General features: G+C 43.9%; 1 protein-coding gene and 1 pseudogene across 2 annotated transcripts in view; one reads left to right on the top strand and one right to left on the bottom strand.

Moving 5' to 3' along the window:
• Positions 1 to 406: 406 nt before the first annotated feature.
• Positions 407 to 4,098, bottom strand: LOC119231526 (ADP/ATP translocase 2-like; annotated as a pseudogene).
• USP22 (ubiquitin specific peptidase 22) overlaps positions 4,070 to 22,752 on the top strand; it is a 28,513-nt gene continuing 9,830 nt past the window's right edge. For both annotated transcript variants that reach the window (XM_037495306.2, XM_054688582.1), the window contains exons 1-7: positions 4,070 to 4,267; positions 13,589 to 13,721; positions 14,575 to 14,688; positions 15,880 to 15,981; positions 17,082 to 17,251; positions 18,567 to 18,714; positions 21,249 to 21,354. In XM_037495306.2, the coding sequence (XP_037351203.1) occupies positions 4,097 to 4,267; positions 13,589 to 13,721; positions 14,575 to 14,688; positions 15,880 to 15,981; positions 17,082 to 17,251; positions 18,567 to 18,714; positions 21,249 to 21,354 (944 nt within the window). In that variant the 5' untranslated portion in view covers positions 4,070 to 4,096. The remainder of the gene's footprint in view (positions 4,268 to 13,588; positions 13,722 to 14,574; positions 14,689 to 15,879; positions 15,982 to 17,081; positions 17,252 to 18,566; positions 18,715 to 21,248; positions 21,355 to 22,752) is intronic.

Below are 22,752 nucleotides of genomic sequence, written 5' to 3'. Positions count from 1 at the left end.
ACAGTGCTGTGCTTAACCCCTTGCACCACCAGGGAGGCCCTCACCTTCAGATATTCCTTTCTCTAATGTGTCCATAGCATGCCTTCCTTAACCAATGTTTTATTCTGAGAATGGTCTTAATAGAGCCCTCTATAAATGTTTCTTTGGGTTAATTTATTAATACAACTTTTTTTTTGTATTTCAGATACTTTTTTATTTATTCAAATTTGTTATTAATCAGGAGTAACTGAAATAAAAAATATAATTAAGTCCCATCATCATCATTATCATCATCATCAAGGAAATGGCTTTAAGAGAAAACTGGTCAGATGAATATTATTGCTTCCCATTTCAACCAGTAAATAGTTGCCACTGATAGACAACTAACAGTTTTTTAAGAATTCTCAAAATATAAATACAACTTATCTACTCACAGAGAAGGGAGGGAAGAACTAGGAAATAACTTTCGTGAACTTCATGATTTCATACAAGACAAGCACAAAAGCAGCACCCACACCTCTGAGCACACTGGACCATGCACCCTTGAAAAAAGCACTTTTTCCATCATCACATGTAATCTTCCTCCGGCAGCCAATTGTGCCCATGTATATAATATCAGTTCCTTTGTGCCCCAACTGCATCATCATGTGGCAACACACAGTTGTTAAACAGGTAAGAATTCAACCTGGCCACAGCCATGACCCACTGCAGTCATCCAGGTGATAGGGATGTGAGTGTGAGTGTTCTTGCAGTGTCACAGATAGTAGGCAGCTAAGTAGCTAATACTACCCTGCAGAGACACATTAAATCCTTGTTATATGCCCTTAAGCCCACCAGATTTGGAGATATCAATCAGGCAGTCACCAGGGCCTTTGAATACCCTTTCAGCTCCAGCTTTACCCACATGAGCTGCTAGATGGGTCCAGGCAAAATCAAGAGGGTACACAAAACACAAGGATGTTATCCCAGTAGCACTGCTGGGTCTTGGGGACAGCTTCTGCCACTCTACTTGCTAGGAAGTCTTTGGTGAAGGACACAGCAGCATCTGTCATGTTGAAAACAAAGAGGAAGTTGGCAACTACAAACTGGACAAGGAACTGGCCTGGGCTGGGGGCTTGAGACAACTGTTGTTTTTTGTTTGTTTGTTTTTTAAAACAACCTGCTGTAGCCAAAACTATTCTGGGCACTGGGAGATATGGAAATAAATAAAACACAAAAATCACCACCCAGATGGAGTATCCATGCTACTGAGAGAATAACTAATAAAAAGTAAACACTTAAATAAGTTCTTTGGGAAAACTTAAAGCCAGGTAAGGGGATGGAGAATTGGGAAGAGGTTGCAATTTTCACAGGGTGGCAGGGGAAGGTCTCGCCCAAAAGAAAATGTGATTAAGGCCTACAGGAGGTAGGGAGTATGAACTATGGAACATGGGGGAGGGGGACTGCAAGCACAAAGATCTGAAGCAAAAGTGTATTTGGCAATTTGTTTTAACCACAAATGCTTTATTCCAGTCCCTAGCCCATTAATGCAGCATCTGCAACTGCAATGAGATTATCTTTATTTATTGTTAAACCTGTGGGAACAGCCTTTCTGGGAATGCAGCACAGCAGTTAGCAGTGTAATAAGCAGAGTTGGGTAACACACTGGATGTCACTTGTTTATCAGTTAGACCAGCATGGTCCAAATGGTAGTCACTAGCTCTTTGACTATGACTAGTATCAACTGAATGTGTTGTTAGTGTGTTTGCTTCGGCAGCACATATACTAAAATTGAATGTGTTGTTAGTGTAAAATACCAGATTTAGAAGAATTCACACAAAACCAAAATATTTCACTTAATTTTACAGTATTCCTTACATGTTAAAATGATATATTAGATAGGATTAATTAAGGTATGTTATAAATTTCAGTTGTTTTTAATTTTTTTTAAATATTTATTTATTTATTTATACAAGCCCTGGGTACAGTCAGAAGCGCGGGAGGGTGAGAGAATTCACCAGAGCCAGAGCTGGGAACAGAACAGCCAGAGTGACGAAATACACTGCTGAGGGGAGCAGCGGGCGGCAGGAGCGGTCTGTCGCGCCATGTGGGACCCTCGCCGGTGGCCGGGGGTCGAAACGGCGCTGCAGAGGCTGCGGGCACCTTTGCAGCCCAGCGCTCAACCGCTGCGCCACCAGGGGAGGCCCTGTTTTTAATTTTTGTAGCTAACAGAAAATTGAAAATGGAAGGTGACTCGCACACCATTTCTTTAGATAGGCAGGGAGGAACCCCAGCCTACTTCCTTGAAGCAATGTCCAGCACGCAGTGGCAGTTTCAGTACCTGGAGCTAGACTGTAGTGTCTAGGATAGGCTACAAAAATGAAAGAGCCCTGCAGTCTCAGATGAGGGACTTCCGTGGCCAATGGAACTGACAGTTGTAGACATACTGTAAAATGACCCCACCTTGCTCTAGCAGACAAGCAAGTAAACAGCTATTGAAGTGAAAATATATTATTGAGCAAATGAATATAATAAAGATTCTAGCAGAACTTCCAGCCCAGGTTCAATGAACATTCCACTGCAGGCATAATTAACACGTTTGCTTACTTACAGCTCCTTCCCTTTCAGGATTCATGCCCAGGGCTTCAGCACTCTTATCTACAAGGTCGGACATGCAACTAGCTGGGCTCTCTCTCCAAGGCCATCCCGGAATGCCTGCATTCTTTCCGCCCTTGCCTTGTCCACCTTGTCTGGGGACTTTGCCACAAATGGTTGTGCCTGCTGAAAAACAATGTTATGAATGTAACAGATATGGACACAGTTGTATAGAAAATGAACCCTTGGTCTATAAACTGGTGCTTAGGCCTTAGGGACTACCCTCGTCTGGGACCTTGTGCATGAGTAATAAAGCTTCTCCTGACCTGTAATAAAGCTTCTCCTGACCTCACCACTCCTGAAGTACCGCTTGTTCTTCCTCTGCCTGGGTAAAAGGCTAGAATTTATTTCTACAACACTATACAAAATCTGCCATCTGTAGGTAACGTCAGCCTTTCTACCTGCACTCATGACCAAAGAGCCTGATAACAAAGATTTAGACAATTAATACCCAGTCTTTACATCTCCACAGTGCAGGCTTTAGAAAGGGTGAGTTTAAACCCAAAATTGCCTCCTTCTGTGCATAGACATTCATCAACACATCTTTAGGTCAAATTAACTCAGAACCACAACTCCTCCCCTCCCCCCAAGAATAATTACATTCCTAGTGTCAATGACTTGCTATATAAACTAAATTCAAACTTGTGATTTGGGGGGCAATTCTCACAGGGTAAAAGCTATTGGCCTGCTTCCCAGGTTCGAATCTTCACTTTGATATTAGCTCATAAACTCTTTGTCTATGATTCCAGTTGAAACACAGTGAACCAAGGGAGTGCTGCCTCCAGTGGGAAATCACAGGCTGCGGCTTCAAGAACCAAAGCTGAACGAGCCAGCTGCCATTAGCACAGCCCAGGCCGTGGCTCCGCCTCTTTGCGGCAAAACTCAGACCGGTGCAAACCAGTTCAGGGTCCTGACGGACATCCCGCATCACCCAATCCTCCGCAAGCCCCGGCCTCCCCAGCTCTCCGTGGAAGATCGGGAAGGCCCGGTGACCGGCGTGCCAGGAGGCGGCTCTGAATCTGTTGGACAGCCAATGACCGGGCTGCTGAGGCCCGAGGGCGGGGCAGCGACCAATGGTGAGGGCGCGGGGGCGGGCCCTCACTAGCCCCACCCCTCAGGGCCGGGGAGTGGGCGGGCGGGGCGAGGAGGCGGGGCCTCGGGCAGCGGGAGGCGCGTGCGCAGTACGGCGCCCGCAGGAGGCGGGGGATGACGTCGCCGCCGCCGCCGGCTGCTGCGCCCCGCCCCGCGCCGCCCTCAGCACTGAGGTAGCTCGGCGCGGGCGGCGCCTGCCTGCCGCCGCCTCCACTGCGCGTCGGTGCAACACCAACCATCTTTGTCTGCCGGCCCCGCGGCCGCCGAGCTTTGTTGCCGGCGCCCGTCCCGCCGGGGCGCGCCGCCGAGCAGCCCTCTCAGCGCGCTGGCGTCGTCCTCGTCCCCCTCGCCGCCCCCGCCGCCCTCCGCGCGCGGCCGGGCCCTGCCCCCCATGGTCTCGCGGCCCGAGCCGGAGGGCGAGGCCATGGACGCGGAGCTGGTGGTGACGCCGCCGGGCTGCTCGCACCTGAGCAGCTTCAAGGTGGACAACTGGAAGCAGAACCTGCGCGCCATCTACCAGTGCTTCGTGTGGAGCGGCACGGCCGAGGCCCGCAAGCGCAAGGTGCGCCGCGCCCCTCCCCCGACACGGTGCGGGCGGCGGAGGGCCGGAGGAGCCCCCTCCTGCAGCCCGGGGCGGCCCCGCTGGCGGGGGGTTTCTCGGCCCCGCGCAGCGGGAGGAGGGGGGAGGGGATAGTGTCAGGCCCTGCGGACCCTCCTGACTTCCCGAGCCGGCGGTGGGGGCGGGGGGCGCGCCGGGCTCGTCACGCCTCGTCCCCTCCCCCACCCTTTCGCTGTACTCCCCCGTCTCCATCCTCCCCCCGCCCCCCATCTTCCTCAGTCAGTCCTCTGGGACGCGTGGAAGGGGCCGGGGCAGGGGCGGGGTTTCGGTGGGCACCCGAATTGGGCCGGGGACGGCTTTGTCTTGCAGGGTTGCTTGGAACCTTGGTGCTGCGAAGGGAGGTCCCGACGTTCCAGCGCTAGGCCTTGCCTAGGAACCCTCCGGGGTGCCAGGGCTCGGGGGTCGCGATCGGTGCGCTGAGTTAAAAATAAGGCAAAAAAAACTAAAGAGACAAAGGCTATCCGGGGCTCGTCCGGTGGTCTGCTGTGGGTCAGGCCCCCGCCTCCATCTTGAATGTGTATTTATGTTGGGGTATCTGGGCCAAGGAAATGGTGCCGAATGTCTGCACATGGGGGGTTTAGGGTGCAGTTGTAACTGCAGTGCTTGGACAGAATACTTCACGGGGTCCAGAGTCTTAGGGAACAAATTTAGGGAGATGACATCCCCCACCCCTATTTCAGATTTGTGCCCGGTGGAAGGGGTGTGTGGGGACGGCGAATCATTCCTCCGTTTAGAGTCAAACCTAAGAAAGCTTTGTCGTTATCCAGCGCGTTTAAGTTTTGGAATCACTTGGAGTTACCCGGGAGTGGATTTAAAAGAAGAAAGCACTCAGATGGGGAAGGTGGAAATTGGCTTGCCTTCTGCCACTAAGAAAGATCTCCATGAGACAGTGAGGATTGTAACAGTTTGAGTGTTGCGTTATTTTTTAGGTACACACCCCATCTAAGCCTTAGGCTTATTAATGGTTTGGAAATCAGAAAATTCCTCTCTATACTGTTACCAAAAGAAACCTCGTTTTTACAGTGTAATGTGATTTTGCAATTTACAGTCTAACTTTGGGAGTTAGGCAATTTCACCTTGAGTAGTACTTTTATAGGAAAATTAACATCCGCTAAGATTGTAGGGGATGTTAGGCATTAGTTTTCTTTTTTATCATTAATGGTGTTGGGAAGCATTGTTCTTGGGGATGAACTAAAATCAGAGCTGAAGCATTTTTATATTCGGGTCAGAGTGAGATTCTTGCCAGTGGAATAGTGTGCTCTTAAATAGCTTGACATTGGGTAAGCAGTGGGCAGTTACCTTGTTATTGCTATACATCCTTAGTTTCTTGGTTAAGTTTATGTGATGTATGTGAGATTCACCTCTAAATTGGATTAAGTAGGGAATTTCTTGTCTTTCCCCACCCAGCAGTCTCTCCTTTCCCCCTCCTTGCTCCCCTGTAATTTTTAACAAAGCTGGAGCCAGGCTTAACCCATCATTAACTAATTTCCTAAAAGGAGGGAATTTGGGGGAGGGAGGGGCTATATGTGGCTTGGATTAATCTTAATGTCACTAGCTTAGTTTGAATGCTGTTAAACCACATCTCTGTTTTTCAGGGGTAGGAATTTGAGCTATAGACAGAGGTGGTGATACCTGTTTCTTTCAAAATTAAAGTGTGTCAGTATTGCAGTACCTTTTGGTAGGGCACCAACAATTTCCTTTCTCTTTTACTCTATAAATTTTTGAAGGATCGTTTGCTACTATCAGTTCGGGTTCTTTGTGACTGTGTTTCTAGCACACTCTAGTGGCCAGCCAAGAAAGAGTTAGTGTGAGAAATAGTTTAAACCCTTTAACAGTACTTCTTTGGTTTTAACAATATGAAGTTCTTATAATAATACTTCAACTTAAGATACAGTTAACAACTTTGTAAACAAATAATGGTGCCTCTTGGAGTTGATACTCTATAGTATAGCTACAGTAACGAATTCCTGGATGAACAGAGTTTTCTCATAAGTAGAAGTGGATTATGGTTTTTATATCCAAAGTTTGATTATCTTAGCACTTTAAGATTTGTGTATGAAAATAGAAATTGGCAATAAGACATCAGAAATTTTCAGTTTCACTAGCTCTTAGGACTTAATAGTTTGCACTATATGTTGAAATTACAGACACATGTAGTGTCAGGACTCTGTATATGTATGTGTATAGGGACAGGTAATTGTTTTTAAATAATCATTTCTCTTTGAACTGTAACTCCAACATTCTGCAGTAGCTTATCTGAAAAACACAGAGCCCTTTTAGTAGCTATAGTAAATATGTTTACCAAAAAATACTTTTTACCACAGTGATTGAGTTTTTAAACACTGTTAGTAATTTTGGACCATTAATGATTATGGTTTAATTTAAGCAATAAGCTGGAGGATTGGAAACTGCTTTCAAAGATTTCTAAGGCACAGCCTTAAAGTAGAATAATTTCATCCTTTTGAACGTTACATTCAGTCCAGGATCAACTCTTACTCCTTAGTTTCTGTCTCTAGTAATTGAAATCTTAATTGTCAGAGGGCCATTTGAATAGCAGGTGTCAAGATAATAGCTGCCTTAAAATTCAGAGTATTTGTAGATAATCTGTAGAAATCCCTACATAGGATATATCCCTATGTAGGGTAAGCACATGTAAAGGAATACATAAGTAATTTAGGGGCTGAAATTGGTAAGTTTTACTGGATAAAGCTTGAGATTTGTGAATCCATATAGTTTTCAAAAATAATTACAGAAGTGATAATATGAGTATGTTCTCTGTGTGTAAAAATGGAACACCTTAAAGGTTTAGGGAACAGACAAGTGAACTTTCCCTGGTCTCAGGTAATCACTGTTAAGATCTTTTTGCTACCTGGGTCTTCTAGATTTTTTTAAAGTTGAAATGCATGTATACATATAAATCAAAGTTAAATATTTTTGTTTCTGTCTATGTACATGTTCTTGCTATTTATATTGTTTTCACTTGTTGCCTACTCATATGGATTTCATCTCTTAGCTCTGCAATTAATAGTCCACTGAATAGAAATAGCAGTTTGTATTTTCCTTTTTAACAAGGTTTCAATTTGGAGGACTTAATTTAGAATTTGTAAAATTTAAACTTGGTAATAGTTTAAAAGATGAATAATCTTAGGCAAGATAGTTTTCACTGTACATCTGTTTGGTTTGCTGAAGGATTGAAATGTGATTTATGTATTTGACATCAAACCTGTGGTACATTTAGAAAGTGCGATTTTATGTACAGGAGGTTGCTGAAAGAAGAAAAGTTTAAAAACTGAATGTAAATTATAAAAATTTAAAGTAATAACACCCTAACTTCCATTTTGTTTATTTTGGGGATATGTCCTTTTTTAAAGTAAACTTATTTCTTTTCCAAAATTTTTTTCCTTTGAGGGGTTAATATTTTGTTTCATTTAATTGAGGAATCTTTCAAATAATTAAAACAAAATACTACATCATTCATACAAAGTAAGGAACAGTCCTAACAGGCCTTTTCAAATGAAAGGTTTAAAATGGGAAAAGTTTTTAATTGTAAAGTTTCAATTTTAAAATAACTATAGGTTGATATGCAGTTATAAAATATAATACAAAGAGAACCAGGGTACATTCCATCTTTGATGCAATCCACCTGTCTTATTCAGATTTCTTGTTTTACTTGTACTCGTGCATGTGTGTGTTTAGTTCTATGCAAATTTATATTAAAATAGCTTTAGACATAAAAACTTGTAAGAATAATACTCTCTTACCCCTTTTGAAAACATCTATGGTGTAATCATCAATATTGATACTATGAACTATGAACTTTAAATCAAAGTAGCCATTATTTTACGAGTAGAATGAATTTATTCTGAGTTTATTGGGGAATCACCAGAGGAATTGCAATTAGGGAAATGAACGCTGTGGTGAACCATAGGCAAATTCAGAATACAAGCTAGAGGGGGTTGCTTTTATAGAGGAAAGTAGGGAATTGGGAGAGAGTTTACCCCAAAATAATCCTTTGTACTTTGCTCACCTCTACCCTAACCAAACCCTTGGATCCAATGAGCTCTACTCCATTTTCAGAATATCTTATTTACTTAAAAATAATGGTCACCAGGACCTCCCCTGGTGGCGCAGTGGTTGAGCACTGGGCTGCAAAGCTGCCAGAAGCCTCTGCAGCACCGGTTTGATCCCCAGCCACCGGTGAGGGTCCCACATGGCACAACAGACATCTCCTGCCGCGCCCACTGCTCCCCTCAGCGGTGTGTTTCATCGGTCTGCCTGTTCCGTTCCCCACTCTGGCTCTGGTGAATTCTCTCGCCTTCCTCCGCTTCTGACTGTGCCCAGTGCTTGTACAAATAAATAAATAAATAAATAAATAAATAAATAAATAAATAAATAAATAAATAAAAATAATGGTCACCACTGTAAGAAGAAAATGAGTATCATATACTGCTATCTAAATTCATCAGTTTTTCCATTTGGGTATGCTTGGCTAAGCTGTTCTTGATCAGAGTTCTCTGCCGTAAAAGTTACCTTTTCACTTTTTAAAAAAAAAATATTTATTTATGCATACAAGAGCTGGGATGCAGGCCAGAGATGCGGGGTAGATGGGAAGTGGTGTGAAAGGATTCACCATAGACAGAGTGGGGAACAGAACAGGCAGACTGACTGAAATACACTGCTGAGGGAGCAGCGGGAGAGCCAGGAGAGGTCTGCTGCGTCATGTGGGTTGCTCCCTGGGATTGAAGGGGATTGAACTCATCCTGCAGAGGCTGCGGATTGCCTCATGGTGCGGTGCTTAACCCCTTGCGCCACCAGGGAGGCCTACCTTTTTCACTTATGATTTAAAAAAGTAGTCTCAGGCTATTTTAACATTAAATATCCAGTTTATTTAAAATTGTGTTATTGAGGTGAAATTCACTTAACATAAAATTAACCACTCTAGACAATTTTGACTATACAGTTAATATCCCACCTCTATGGCCTCTCTTGGTGGCGCAGCAGTTGAGTGCTGGGCTGCGAGGCTGTCCGCAGCCTCTGCAGCGCTGGTTCGGGAGGGTCCCATGAAAAAAAAAAAAATCCCACCTCTATCAAATTTCAAGTAATTTTCATCTGCTCTCCATTGTCTTTCTCTTCAGTCCCTGGCAACTTCTTCGATTTGTATTATCTGTAGATATACCTATAATGAATATTTCATATTAGAATATTTCATAATATTCACTAAATCTTGGTGTGCAGCTTCTCCCAGCATGTTTTCAAGGTTCATCTGTGCTGTAGTCTGTGTCAGTACTTGATTCCTTTTATAACAGCATGATATTCCATGGCCGATACACCACACTTGCGTATCTGGTTCATTCGTTGGTGGATATTTGGATTGTTTCCATTTTTTCATTGTTATATATTACTCAGGGTTTTTTTGTTTGTTTGTTTGTTTGTTTTTTTGGCCCATGGTTTTAGTATCCATGGGTGATTCTTGCCTGAATAAATTGTCACTATAATGATTTTGAAATTATTTGGGCTTTTCCTTACATTTAAAAGATGAACTTCTTTTGTGAAGAAGACTAGTGAGTATGTGTATGTTCTTTTATCTGATGTATAGTAGCCTACTCTTTTTTTAAAAAAAAGATTTATTTATGCATATAAGAACTGGGGTGTAGGCCAGAAGTGCAGATACAGAGTGGGAAACAGAACAGGCAGATTTACTGAAATACACTGCTGAGGGGAGCAGCTGGCAAGACCTGAGAGGTGTGCTGTGCCATGTGGGTTAGCTCCCTGCCTGGGGATTAAACTCATGCTGAGCAGTGGCTTGGGATAGCTTGATAGCCCTGAGATTTTAACCCTTGCACCACCAGGGATGCCCAGTAATCTACTCTTATACATTTTCATGCCCAAATTGAGCTAGAATGGCCCAGAATTGTTCATGCCTGGGATATGTGGCAAATCACTGATGTTTATGTATGTATGTCACTTTTGTGACATATACATCACTGGGGTGCTTGAGACTGCATGTTGGGGAGCCCCAGTTATGAAATCTGATTCACTGCCTTAAAATAAATACTGAGCATGGAGTTTAGAGATGCAGTTGAATAGTGAATATGTGTGTGCATGTACTTGTATTTGAGACTTTCTTCTCAACCTGATAGTATCAGGAAGTGGTAAATTTCTGTGATTGTAATTGTAGCTGTCCTGCCTCTACTTAATTGTTACAGTTCCTTTTTCTGCATCAGAATCCTTGAGACATTTTTCTTTAGGCAGAATATTTTTCTTACATCAAGTTCTATAAAAGAACAGGTGATAGTTTCAGATTTAAATTACAGGGCTTACTTTTAATGATTTTTAAACATTTGTGTATTGTACAGGGGGAAAAACCATATTAAGTGCTGAAATTTTGTACTTACCCTGATCACTTTATATTTTCAGAGTATTGTTTGTCTTGATAGTTTCTTGTTACATAAATGTAATTAGATTAATTGTTTAGTAAGCTCAACAGGATTTTTTTTTTTAAGATTTATTTATTTATTTATCTATTTATTTATACAAGCACTGGGTAGTGTCAGAAGCGCGGGAGGGTGAGAGAATTCACCAGAGCCAGAGCAGGGAGCAGAACAGGCTGAGTGATGAAATACACTGCTGAGGGGAGCAGTGGGCGGCAGGAGAGGTCTGCGCGCCATGTGGGACCCTCGCCCGGTGGCCGAGGATCGAACCAGTGCTGCAGAGGCTGTGGGCAGATTCGCAGCCCAGCGCTCAACCTCTGCGCCACCGGGGAAGCCCTCAACAGGATTTTTTTTTTTGAAAATCATAATCATGCCTTTAAAATATTTGAGTGGTAAAAGAAAGAACATCTCTTAAACTTTTCCATTCTTTACATCTGTATATGTGATGAACAGTAAATAGATTCTAGCTTGTGGTTGTAACTAAGAATCTTCAGAAATCTGTAGCTAGGGAAATTTTCCATGATACTTGAAAGTGTCATTTATTAGGCCTCCCGGGTAGTGCAAGGGGTTAAAGCACCGCACTATGAAGCAATCCACCGCCTCAGCAGCGTGAGTTCGATCCCCAGCCGGCCAAGGAGCAACCCACATGGCGAGGCAGACATCTTCTGTCTCGTCCACTGCTTCCCTCAGCAGTGTATTTCAGTCAGTTTGCCTGTTCTCTTCCCACTCTGTCACTGGTGAATCCTCTCAGCCCCCGCATCTCTGGCCTGCACCCCAGCTTTTGTATGCATAAATAAATAAATCTTTTTTTTAAGTGTCATTTATTATACATCAGCTATATCTACATGTGTAACGTAAATTTCCCCTGTATTACTGAGAGCAATTATAGTTAATTCTTGGTTTATCATTGGGAGACTAGATAGTACAACTATTTTAGAAAAGTCTGTAAAATAAGCCTCTGCCTCCTGTGCCGTTGCCTGAGAGCGGTGATTCTCAACTGGGAGGGGGTTCTGGTAGGGAGAGGAGGGGTGCTGCTCAACATTCTGCAATGTACAGAAAGCCAGTGCCCTTGTTGGTTCTCTCTGTCTCTCTCCCTCTCCGCTCTGCCCCCCACACACACACAGAGACAGACACACATACAGAATTATCAGTCCCAGATGACCATTGTGCTACTGTTGAAAATCCCTCCATTGGGATTAAAATAAACGCTTCAAATTGCTTTTTTTTTTTTTTAAAGTAGTCTAACCATTGGGAATAATTGTTTAATCAGGAAGAAAACATTTTTAAAGGTCTGATTGGAATTTTGAGTAGAGATAAAATTGTACATGGAATTGAAAGATGACCAACCTCAGTGTGCAGGTTCTTGTAAGGCTGTGATTCTGGAACCAGAGCCCTGGGATCTGCAGGACTGCTTAAACCCTTTGTCACTGGGGAGTTTGCAAATTCTCATAGGTGCCAGCTTGGGCCTGCACATGAGAGCCCGCTGTCACAGAGCATCTGTAATCTCCTCACAGAATGTGTATGGTTCTAGATTGCCTAATTTTCTCCTGTCCTAGTTCTTCAGCCACAGGCTTTCATCTTCATGCCCAACTCATCTTTTGTCAACTCTGCCTCTTCTAAAGTGGCTGAAGATGTTACTCACATCCCCATGCAGCGTTCCTTAAAGTAGCTACCATCTCAGTAAAGTCCATGATTGATGTTTATGTATTAATAAATAGAGTTTCAAGGCCAGTCTCAGGCCCTGCCCTCCCTGTACCCTCCCTTCTACGTGGATATTCAACGGTCCCAGCCAGGCTTGGCACTTGCCCTGATATTGTGACATGTGCAGAGTTCAGAAGGGGCTGCTTCTGATAAAAGTGGGAGATGTGGGCCTTTGGGGTCCATAGGACCCCTTCTAGCTGTGTCCTTCCTGGCTGTGGGGTCACAATTGTCTGTACTCTTTCTTCATACATCAGAAGAGCGCGAAACCTTCATGGGATGAGTGTAAGGACTGAATGTGATAAATTGGTTGAAAGCCCCAGTACCAGTGTCCAGTATACATTCAGCACATTCATAGTACATAATATTCGTGTTGCCAGCCTTTGTTTTTTGAGACTTTTTCTGTTGTAACCCCTGTACTCTTATTTTCCACCATCTCCCCCATCTGCCTCCCTCCCCATCAAAAAAAGCAAATTACATACTGTGGTATCATCCCAGAGAGTCCAGTCTGATTGCCTGAGGGACTTAACACAAGAGTGAATGGCATACTGTGCTGGAACACAGTAGGTTATCGCTTGGGTTGGGTGTGTGAATACTACATCCCGCTGTGCTGCATTTACAATTGTAGGTTTCTGTTCTTGGTCATAAATGTTCTTGTAGGTTCTGGTTCTTGGCCATAAATGTTCATTTTTCTTATTCTTGTATATTGCTTTGAGTCGTTCCACTTATTTATTGCTTCTGAGTTTACTTGAAGTGATGCCTTGTTAAGGGTGCCAAGGTTGTGAGTTGCTGGCTTGGACTGGGGCAGGAGCTGGGAGTTGGGACATCTACTGGAACTCTGACGAGAACCAGAGTAAACATCACAGCAGTTCATGGATTTTATTTTATTAACTTAATTTGTGGTTGTAGATAGAGTTTTCCTCTATGGAGCTAGCTTTGAGCCAGGTGAAGTCAGTATCTTTTGGGATGATTGAAAGCATTAACAAAATGACCTTTTGGTATGGTAAGACTTAGAGACAAAATCCATGCTTCCCTTTTCTCATAACGGTAACCATCGTGGAACTCCACTGGAACAGTTTTCTCTGAGCACTGGCAAAACATGTGCTGCTGTTTAATTTTCTTCTTTGAATTGCAGGCAAAATCCTGCGTCTGTCATGTTTGTGGCGTCCACCTGAACAGGCTCCACTCTTGCCTCCACTGTGTTTTCTTTGGCTGTTTCACAAAGAAACATATTCACGAACATGCGAAGTCGAAACGGCACAATCTGGGTAAGGCACCCTCCTGAGCTGTCCTGCTGGATATTAGGAAGTCATTGCCCCCACTTTCTGCTCTTTGAATTTTGATTTGCAGTTCCACTCTTCAAAAAAATCCACTTCTTTTATCTAAAATAATATGTGACCTCCTTATAAAACTCCACAGGGAAAACAAGCAATAAACTGAGCTGTGAAATACCAGTGTAGCACTGCTTTCTAGGTTCCTCGACCCTTGGTGGGAGCTTTCAAAAAAAAAAAAAATACACCTATCTCATCTGCTTTGGATAAACTATCTGCAGTGGAAAGAAATCCCTTTGTAATAGTGGTGCTCTGTGATTTCAGAGTGGGACATGGTGCAAACAATCTCATTTCTCAAAACCTTTTATTTACATCTTCAATTGTGTTAAGTTCTATTTTAAGGTGATGTAACTTTTTGAAAAATATTTATTTTGTGGGAGAACTGGACAGTAGGCCAGAGGTGCGGGGGTTGAACGGATTCACCAGAGACAGTGTGGGGAGAAGAACAGGTGGATTTACTGAAGTACATTGTTAAGGAGAGCAGTGGGCGAGACAGGAGAGATCTGCTGCGCCATATGTGGGTTAGCTCCCCGGCTGGCCTCAAACTCAGGCCATAGTGGTGATAGCGCTGAGACTTAACCCCTAGGCCACTAGGGAGGCCCAACACCTTTTCTTTCTTTCTTTTTTTTTTTTTTTTTGTGGGACCCTCGCCGGCAGCTGGGGAACGAACCAGCGCTGCAGAGGCTACAGGCAGCCTCGCAGCCCAGCGCTCAACCGCTGTGCCACCAGGGGAGGCCCAACATCTTCCCATTTTTAATTAAATTTTGACTGCCTTCCTTTCTCTCTTCAGCCATAGAGCTTATGTATGGAGGTATCTACTGCTTTTTGTGTCAGGACTATATATATGACAAAGACATAGAGATAATTGCCAAAGAAGAACAGCGGAAAGCTTGGAAAATGCAAGGTTTGTTTTTACCTACTTTTACACACGTGATTGCTCTCTCACTTCCCTCTAGTCTGTCAAGGACAAAATTCACCAAGAGAAAGAAAATATCCAGGGAGATAGCAGCTGGGTTTTTGCAGATTGGGTTCCAGTTGGTAGAAGGTGCCCCCATACCTCCTCCATCCCTCCTGTGGTCTAGTGGAGCCAGGTGAGGTGACTGGCTGCCACTAGCATGTCCACAGCATCCTGAGTGACTCTGCCCAGGCTACCATATGAGCTCCAGGGAACCCCATATGTCTGCAGGTACTATGAAGGGCTCTGCCAAGCTAACAGAATCACTGTTTTCAAAGAAATGTAAACCCAGCATGTTTTATACATTCTTGCCTGAAGTACTGCTTTAAAAACCACTCATTGTTTGAGAATGAAGTAATAGAAATAAGGACTCTCTAATCAGAATGATTTTATATTTAATAAACCTTCTCCCAGAGAACAGTCTCTTTAGCTTTTTATTCTTTCTCTCAAAAATCTAATAACATTGTAACTAAGTCATTATTTCTTGGTGCAAAATACTTAAGCCACAGGGCTAAGTGATGCATGTCATGGAATAAAATGGAACTCTCCTAAGGTCATTTCAGAAAGTCTGTCTATTGGTGATATGCTCTCTTTTAAGTGTATTGAATTATGCAGAAATTTTAGGTGGCGTAAAACCAGTGCCTCTGAGTGAGTAGGGTGTGTATTGGGATAAAAGGTAATTCTTAGTATTTACACCTTTACTGTCTTTCTTTTAAATCTTTTGTGGGTGCAGATGTTCAAGAAGATATATATTTAAAAATATTTATCTTCTCTCAGTTTCACTCACTTATTGGAGGTACTTCCCATTGGCGCTGAGGTTACTGTCTCTCTATATTCAAGGCAAGAGTCTCTGAAAAACAACCTAATATGATAAGACTATCATTAGTATTAGCATAGCTTTAATTAGAGGTATTGCTTTCCTTGCAGGAAGCATAGCTCATGCACAGAACATTCTCCAAAAGAAAACCCTTTATGTGTTCTCTTAGCCCTCCCTGGTCTTGTTGGGTTTTAGAAGACTTCATGTTTAATGTTCTCTTTGAAATATAACCTCACAAATAGTGTATCACTATCAGTTTTTACTTAACAATACTCTTGATAAAAATGTAGCTAATGGTACCTGACTGTCCTTCATCTGCTTAGGTGTTGGAGAGAAGTTTTCAACTTGGGAACCAACCAAACGGGAGCTTGAACTGCTGAAACACAACCCAAAAAGGCGAAAGATCACCTCTAACTGCACCATCGGTAGGTGGAGGCCATGCTTGAATGTTCGTCTGATTAGACTAACTTATTTCTCACTTACTACTTATTTCTTATGTGGGTTTCATAACACAATTCTCTTTAAGCACTGAATGTCTGTCCTTCATCAATTTGCTCACCACCCACTTCTTGAGTACCTGTTTTCTGCAGCAGGCTTGGGGGCAGTGATTGGGAGAATGGCCATGGCCCTGCCTCATGATCCTCAGAGTCTACTCTTGTAAAAAGATTCAAGTGTACTCTGGCCAGGTTAAGGCGGCATGCAGCCATTCAGGGAGAAAAGTGTGTTAGTGTTTTCTGACTTGACTACATTTATATATTTTAGAAATGTGTAAAACGGAGAGGCTCCATTTTGACCTGGCCAGTTGTAGAATACCTTTGAATGAGTCTGTGAAAGCATGTAATGGCTGGAGAGAGAGAGAGAGAGAAAGAGGGTGGTGACAGTTACTCTGTAAGGTTCATATGACAATGGCAGAGGGGGCCTCCCTGGTGGTGCAAGGGGTTAAGAAGCAACCTATGAGGGTGTCCTCAGTCACTGCAGCACGAGTTCAATACCCGGCCAGGGTGCAACCCACATGGCACAGCAGACCTCTCCTGACTTGCCCGCTGCTTCCCTCAGCAGTGTATTTCAGTCAGTCTGCCTGTTCTGTTCCCCACTCTGTCTCTAGTGGGTCCTTTTATCCCCCACACCTCCCTGGTCGCACAAGGGGAATTCAATCCCCGGCCACCCAGGGAGCTACCCACATGTGCAGCAGACCTCTCCTGTCTCACCTGCTGCTCCCCTCAGCAGTGTATTTCAGTCAGTTTGCCTGCTCCCCACTCTGTCTCTGGTGAATCCTCTCACCTCCCGCACCTCTGGCCTATACCCCAGTTCTTGTATGCATAAATAAATAATTCTTTTTAAAAAAACGAACAGTGGCAGAAAGGTCAGACAGCTATTACCATTACGTTTCTTGCTCTTCTTGAATGAATGAGTAAAAAAAATGAACAAAGTAGATATAAAGAAGCCTGCAGTGCCTTTGGTTTCAGAGTTGCTCAGGTGCTAGTGTGCCAGCCATGCCCACTCTCCTGTCTGCTTCCTGTCCCAGGTCTGCGTGGGCTGATCAACCTGGGAAACACATGCTTCATGAACTGTATCGTGCAGGCTCTGACCCATACACCTCTGCTGCGGGACTTCTTCCTCTCGGACAGGCACAGGTGTGAGATGCAGAGCCCCAGCTCCTGTCTGGTCTGTGAGATGTCCTCGCTGTTCCAGGAGGTGAGTTGGTTGACTTTTGTTATGACTTCTTCCTCCACGTCCTACCCTCATAAAAAAAAAAAAAAAAGATTGACCATAATAAAGGAGGGCACATTTCTAAAATCTTCTATGTAAATATTTAGTGTGTGCATTTATTATGGAAGAGACACATTTTTTTCCCCCAAAAGGAATTGTTAGGTAACCACATCAGTTTTAGAGGCACACTGCTGGCTTAAGGGGTGAGAAGGAACCCTTTGAGGGGTGTAACAGGTGGGTGGCATTTGTCTCTGTATTATACACTTGGTGATTTCACCTTCACCTCCATGTCTGCCTTCCTGATCCTAGTAAGGCATGTAGGGGTGCATGTGCCCCTTCCTGCTCTGTTCTCAAGCAGAGTGAGGTCTTCTATGGCCACACCTTCTCATGTGCTTCACTGGAAGGGCTCTGTCTTTCTGAACCTCTGCCTTAAATATCAGGTCTGTTCCTCTGAGGGACCATAGGGTATACTCAGGTTGTGCCTGTCCTTATGTGTCCCCCAACAGTGCTTCCCTCATTGCTCAGGCCTGGGCCCAAGGTGCTTTCAGATCAGTGACTTCAGAAAGGCTCTCAGCTAAAGTGGCTTGGACTCCCAACTAAAAACCAGGGTTGTTCCTGCCCTTAGGCTGCTGACAGGATCTGGGTTCCCTTTACGTGTCAATGTACCAACAGACCTGGCCTCCTGTTTCTGTCATAACCTTTGCTGTAACATAGGCTCACCACTCACCTGTGTGTTGGGCCCAACAGTGGCAGAGGGGTGTCACAGTATATTTCAGAAAAAGTGTGCCAACGTCTTTTTGGTCTAGCCTAACCCGTTTCCTAAGTACCTATACCCTGCCAATAACTGCTAAGTTACAGCAGCAAGTGCACCAAAATGGGAAATGGATAGACCAAAATAGGAAGGTAGGTGTGCACACACACATGTATTTTCCCGGCTCTATTGGGAGATAAATGCTTTTAGGCTCAAGTTTGTTAATGTATAATTTAGAAACAGTAAATTCACCTTTGAGTGTATACATTTGTTTTGGCAAACTTGCATGTCATGATTCATCAATCAGGCATAATCTGTAGCAACTAAATGGCAGGAAGGGAGAAAATTACGCGCAGCCTCAATAAGTGCAGCGAGTGCAAATAAAAATATTGCTTGCCCACAAAAATTGAGTAAAATTGAGTTATTCTGGTCAAACTACCCATAAGAAATTCTTGGTAGCTGTTCAGTATCTGTGTGTGCGTGTGCTTTGTGTTCAGAGTGTAGTATTTATTGCTGATGGGCATTTTCCTTTCCCTTCTCTCTGAACAGTTTTACTCTGGGCACCGGTCCCCCCACATTCCGTACAAGCTGCTACACCTGGTGTGGACACATGCCCGTCACCTGGCGGGGTACGAGCAGCAGGACGCCCACGAGTTCCTCATCGCTGCATTGGATGTGTTGCACCGGCACTGCAAAGGTGCGGCCGCACCTTTGTTCCTCCCGAGGGTGTGGGGTCAGGGCAATGCGTGTTCTTGCCAATAGAGTGGGTGTGACCTGTTAGATTTCATCAGTGTATCATATTTTCCCCCAATAAGGAAAACACCATAAGTACCTCAAAGAGGTTCTTTGTATTTTGCTTTTCAACCAGGAGGAAACATTGCTGGGTGTCCTGACCTTGCGAGGTGGCATGGCGTGGCACTGGCTCTTCTGTAGCTCAGAGCAGGAACCGTTAGTTCTTAGTTCTTGACAAGCCTTCACCTTGAGTCCTATCCTCCTGGGTTCTTCTTGGTTTGACCTATGAGGGAGCTAATTTGATGTCCCACTGTGTTGTCATGGCTTGTGGAGCCCAGAAGCTTCTGGACACATACAACTTAACCATCGAACCATCTTTTTTCCCTTGTGGAGCCCCCGAAAGGGCCACTGAAGTAAAGCAGCCAAAGAGCTAAGAGTGCAAAACTCAACTTGTACACTTGCTGCTCCTTCCCAGGTTCATTTCTGGCTGCAGCTTCATTTTAAAATGTAAGATTCTCACTGCAACTTGGCTCTTCTGTAGTGTGGTCTTGCATCCTGGTGCCCTCACCAGGGTTCTCAGATGTGTGATAGTTTTGGGGTTTGGGGGGGAGGTGTGGAGCGCATGCAGCAGCTCTGAGGGTTAGAAATGGGAGATTGGGCCTGAAAAAAAGTTTTGGTGGGTTCTTCCCCTGTCTCCCCCCTGCAAGCCCCCCAGTTTGAAGGCCCTATGCTGAAGTAACATATACAGGTTGTCAGCTAAGGGGTGTCCCTCAAACTTCGGGTCAGTCACCCTCGGGGCTTCTTAAGTCCATTGCTAGTGTTTCTGTCCTGTGGGTCTGGGATGAAGTCTAGCAGGCTTCATTCCTGCCAGGCTTGGTGATGCTGCTGCTGCTGGTTTAGGAGTGCTGGTCAGTGTGACTCAAGTGTGCCAGGGTGGCAAGTCCCCCCCTCACCTCTGACTTCTGTGCTGATGTCCTTCTGGCTGATTTTCTCTTCAGGGAACATTATCTTTCCAGGTGACTAGCCTTTAGCTCCTTCTCAGCCTCTTGGGTAGTTGGGCTGCTTTCAGAGGTACCCTGTGGAATCTGGAATTACATCTCAGGCATGAGCCAAACTTGAAATTAGGCAGCTTGTTCTGATCAACGTCATGGCTTTAGGTTCTAGCTTTTTTTTTGTACTTAGATTATTTTTGCTGGAAACATAGATGATCCTATGAATATCCTAAGAATCAAATCAGAGTAGCTTAACAGCTTAGGTAAAGTTTGGTTTCCCAGCATAAAGCATAACATACAAACAGAAATGAGCCACTGTGAGAGATTATTAAATTATTCTGAGCATTTGAGAATTAGGAGACTTCTGTAACCAGAAGCTGAAAATGGATTACTGTTAAACTTAAGTTCATACCAAAATTGAAACCACTTTGGTCTACTTTTCTGACATCATTCCATTTGAAACATAAGCCTCTTATTAGAAACAAGTTCAATATAATTCTGAAATTATAATTTAAATACATAAATAAGCAAGTAAATAAATAAAAGAGGAGGAAAGACAATCATTAAAATTCTCTAGATTCATCAGCAAATAGTTCAGGCACTGTGGGAGATGGGTCAGCCAGGCCCAGGGTGTGCTTGATTGAGTGTTGCTTTTTTATGTGGTGGTGACCTTCAGGTATCTTTTGGGTTTCCTGTATATTCCCATATACTAACATTTTGTTCCATGAATTTGAGCTCACTCTGGGTAGTGTTTTTTCCCCCTAATTTCTAGGGCAACTGCTGTCAAAATCTAACAGCCATCTTTTATTTCACTGTAATGTTTTAATTTATGCAAGAAGGATACACACTATCCCCATTGACTAGTTCAATGAAAGTTACTAAGAATGTAAATAGAACATTACATTCCATCCCGTAAGTTTTATGTTTATGTGCCCACACTCTTATATAACTAAGATTTGTATTGAAATAGGGAGGTGGGCAGTGGCACTTCTCTAGTTACAACTGACTGGAAGATATAATGTTCCTGAAGTTCCAGAACTAGGGGCTGATGAGGTAAACAGGCTGAGTTGAGAGTCCTGCAGTGACCTTTCTGAAGAGAGGACTCGTGTTTGCAACCAGCTTAGGGAATAGGGGCTCCCCTAAGAGGATTTGATCTACAGTATGTTGGGCCACTACCTCTCTGGAAAAATTCACTTTGTACATGAAAAGGAAATCAATAACTTGCCCCAGTTATTGGGCTTTTGATACATTTTGGTGCCAAGATAGAAGCTAAGGAGAGCTTAAGAAATGGAGAAAAAGAAGAAAATTAAAAACAGCTATCTGAGTCATGCCCCGTTTGCCCAGCTCATCTCTGAATAAGTGTTTTCGTGTGCCCTTGGAAATAATTGGCACATCTGCCTTGGTTGTGGCTCTGGCATGGACGGCCACATTCCTGAGTCTCTGGCTCTTGGAAACCTGCTGACTTGGGGCTGCAGATGTTAGTCACAGACCTGTGCTCTTTCTCCAGGTGATGATAATGGGAAGAAGGCCAACAACCCCAATCACTGCAACTGCATCATAGACCAGATATTCACGGGTGGGCTGCAGTCTGATGTCACCTGCCAAGTCTGCCAGTAAGTGCCAGGTGCCCGCCTGGCACCCCAGTATTCTTTTGGGATCTGTGCTGACCAGGACCTAGTTCCTATCAGAATGACTTCACTTTGGGTGCTGCTTATTGACCAGCATAGTTCATTTTCAGTTAGCAAAACGCTTGTATTCTGGCAAGTTTACATCTTTCACATTTTTTTTTTTTAAAGATTTATTTACACATAAAAGAACTGGGGTACAGGCCAGAGGTGCGAGTGGTAGGAGGATTCACCAGAGACAGAGTGGGGAACAGAACAGGCAGATCAACTGCAATACACTGCTGAAGGGAGCAGCGGGCGAGACTGGAGAGGTCTGCTGCGCCATGTGGGTCAGCTCCCTGGCCAGGGATCGAACTTGTGCTGCAGTGGCTACAGATAGCTTCATAGTGCAGTGACTTAACCCTTGGCACCATGTGGGAGGCCCAGCCTTAAGATTCTTTATTCTAATGTTTACTTGGTACCTCCCCAGTTGTGCCCTTAGTTATGTGTCAGCAGGATATTTGGCTGCTGCTGTGGATCCTTTGCCACAGCAACTAGATGAGAAGCAGAAATGCTGTTTGAAGCCTTGGCATATATTGAGATAAAATAGTGCATGTAGGAAAGACAATGGAAAAACTGCAGATCCCCTGTGTGCTGAAGGTTGTCAGGACGGTGTCCCACAGGCTTGCAGCCCTTCATGTGAGGCTTCCTTGTTACTGCCCATGCCCAGGAGTGTGTGCTTTGAAGCTTTCCTCCCATCGCTCTGCTTTCCTTAGGGTGCTTGACACCGGGAATCACATAGAAGAGTCCTCCTAGGAGAAGGAATGGATCTCAGATGGCAGATTTTCGACATGTGCTCCAAAATGTCTTAATTTTAATTATTTCATGTTTTCTTTTTATATGCCTCTGAGCTAGTGTCCTTAACTATTTACAGGTATAGTTTCTCAGCTTGGCGCACAAAGCTTTCAGCTCCAGGAGGGAGAAGCACTGATGGTGAAGTTAGCTGAGCCCTCCCAGTCTACCTCGTGCACACTGATGTTTTCTGTGGTTTCATTTTTTTTTTTTTGAACCCAGTCATGATCCACAAAGATGATCTCATAAACTATGGTGAATTACCACTTGCATTTGTGTAGGATAGATCACACATTTGAAAAAGTTTTGCCTGTGAATGTTAAAAATAAAAGCAAATCCTGTTAAGTAATATAGACCATCATGGGCTATGTGGTGGTGTCCTTCTGGGCAGCTCAGACTCATAATTATGGCCTTACAGACTGAATTCCATCCACAGGATATTATCTGGGGCTTATGTCCTATTTCATATCTGGTAGATTTTCCAACCTGCATTTTCTTTTTTTTTTTTTTTTTAATAGAGGCATGTTTTATTTATTTACTTGTTTGTTTGTTTAT

This window comes from Talpa occidentalis, unplaced genomic scaffold (genome assembly GCF_014898055.3).
Source record: "Talpa occidentalis isolate TD23 unplaced genomic scaffold, MPIMG_talOcc4v2.1 talOcc4.7, whole genome shotgun sequence".
NCBI classification, from domain to species: domain Eukaryota; kingdom Metazoa; phylum Chordata; class Mammalia; order Eulipotyphla; family Talpidae; genus Talpa; species Talpa occidentalis.
Note: the sequence above shows the minus strand (reverse complement) of the source record. Positions and strands in the feature narration are given on the sequence as shown.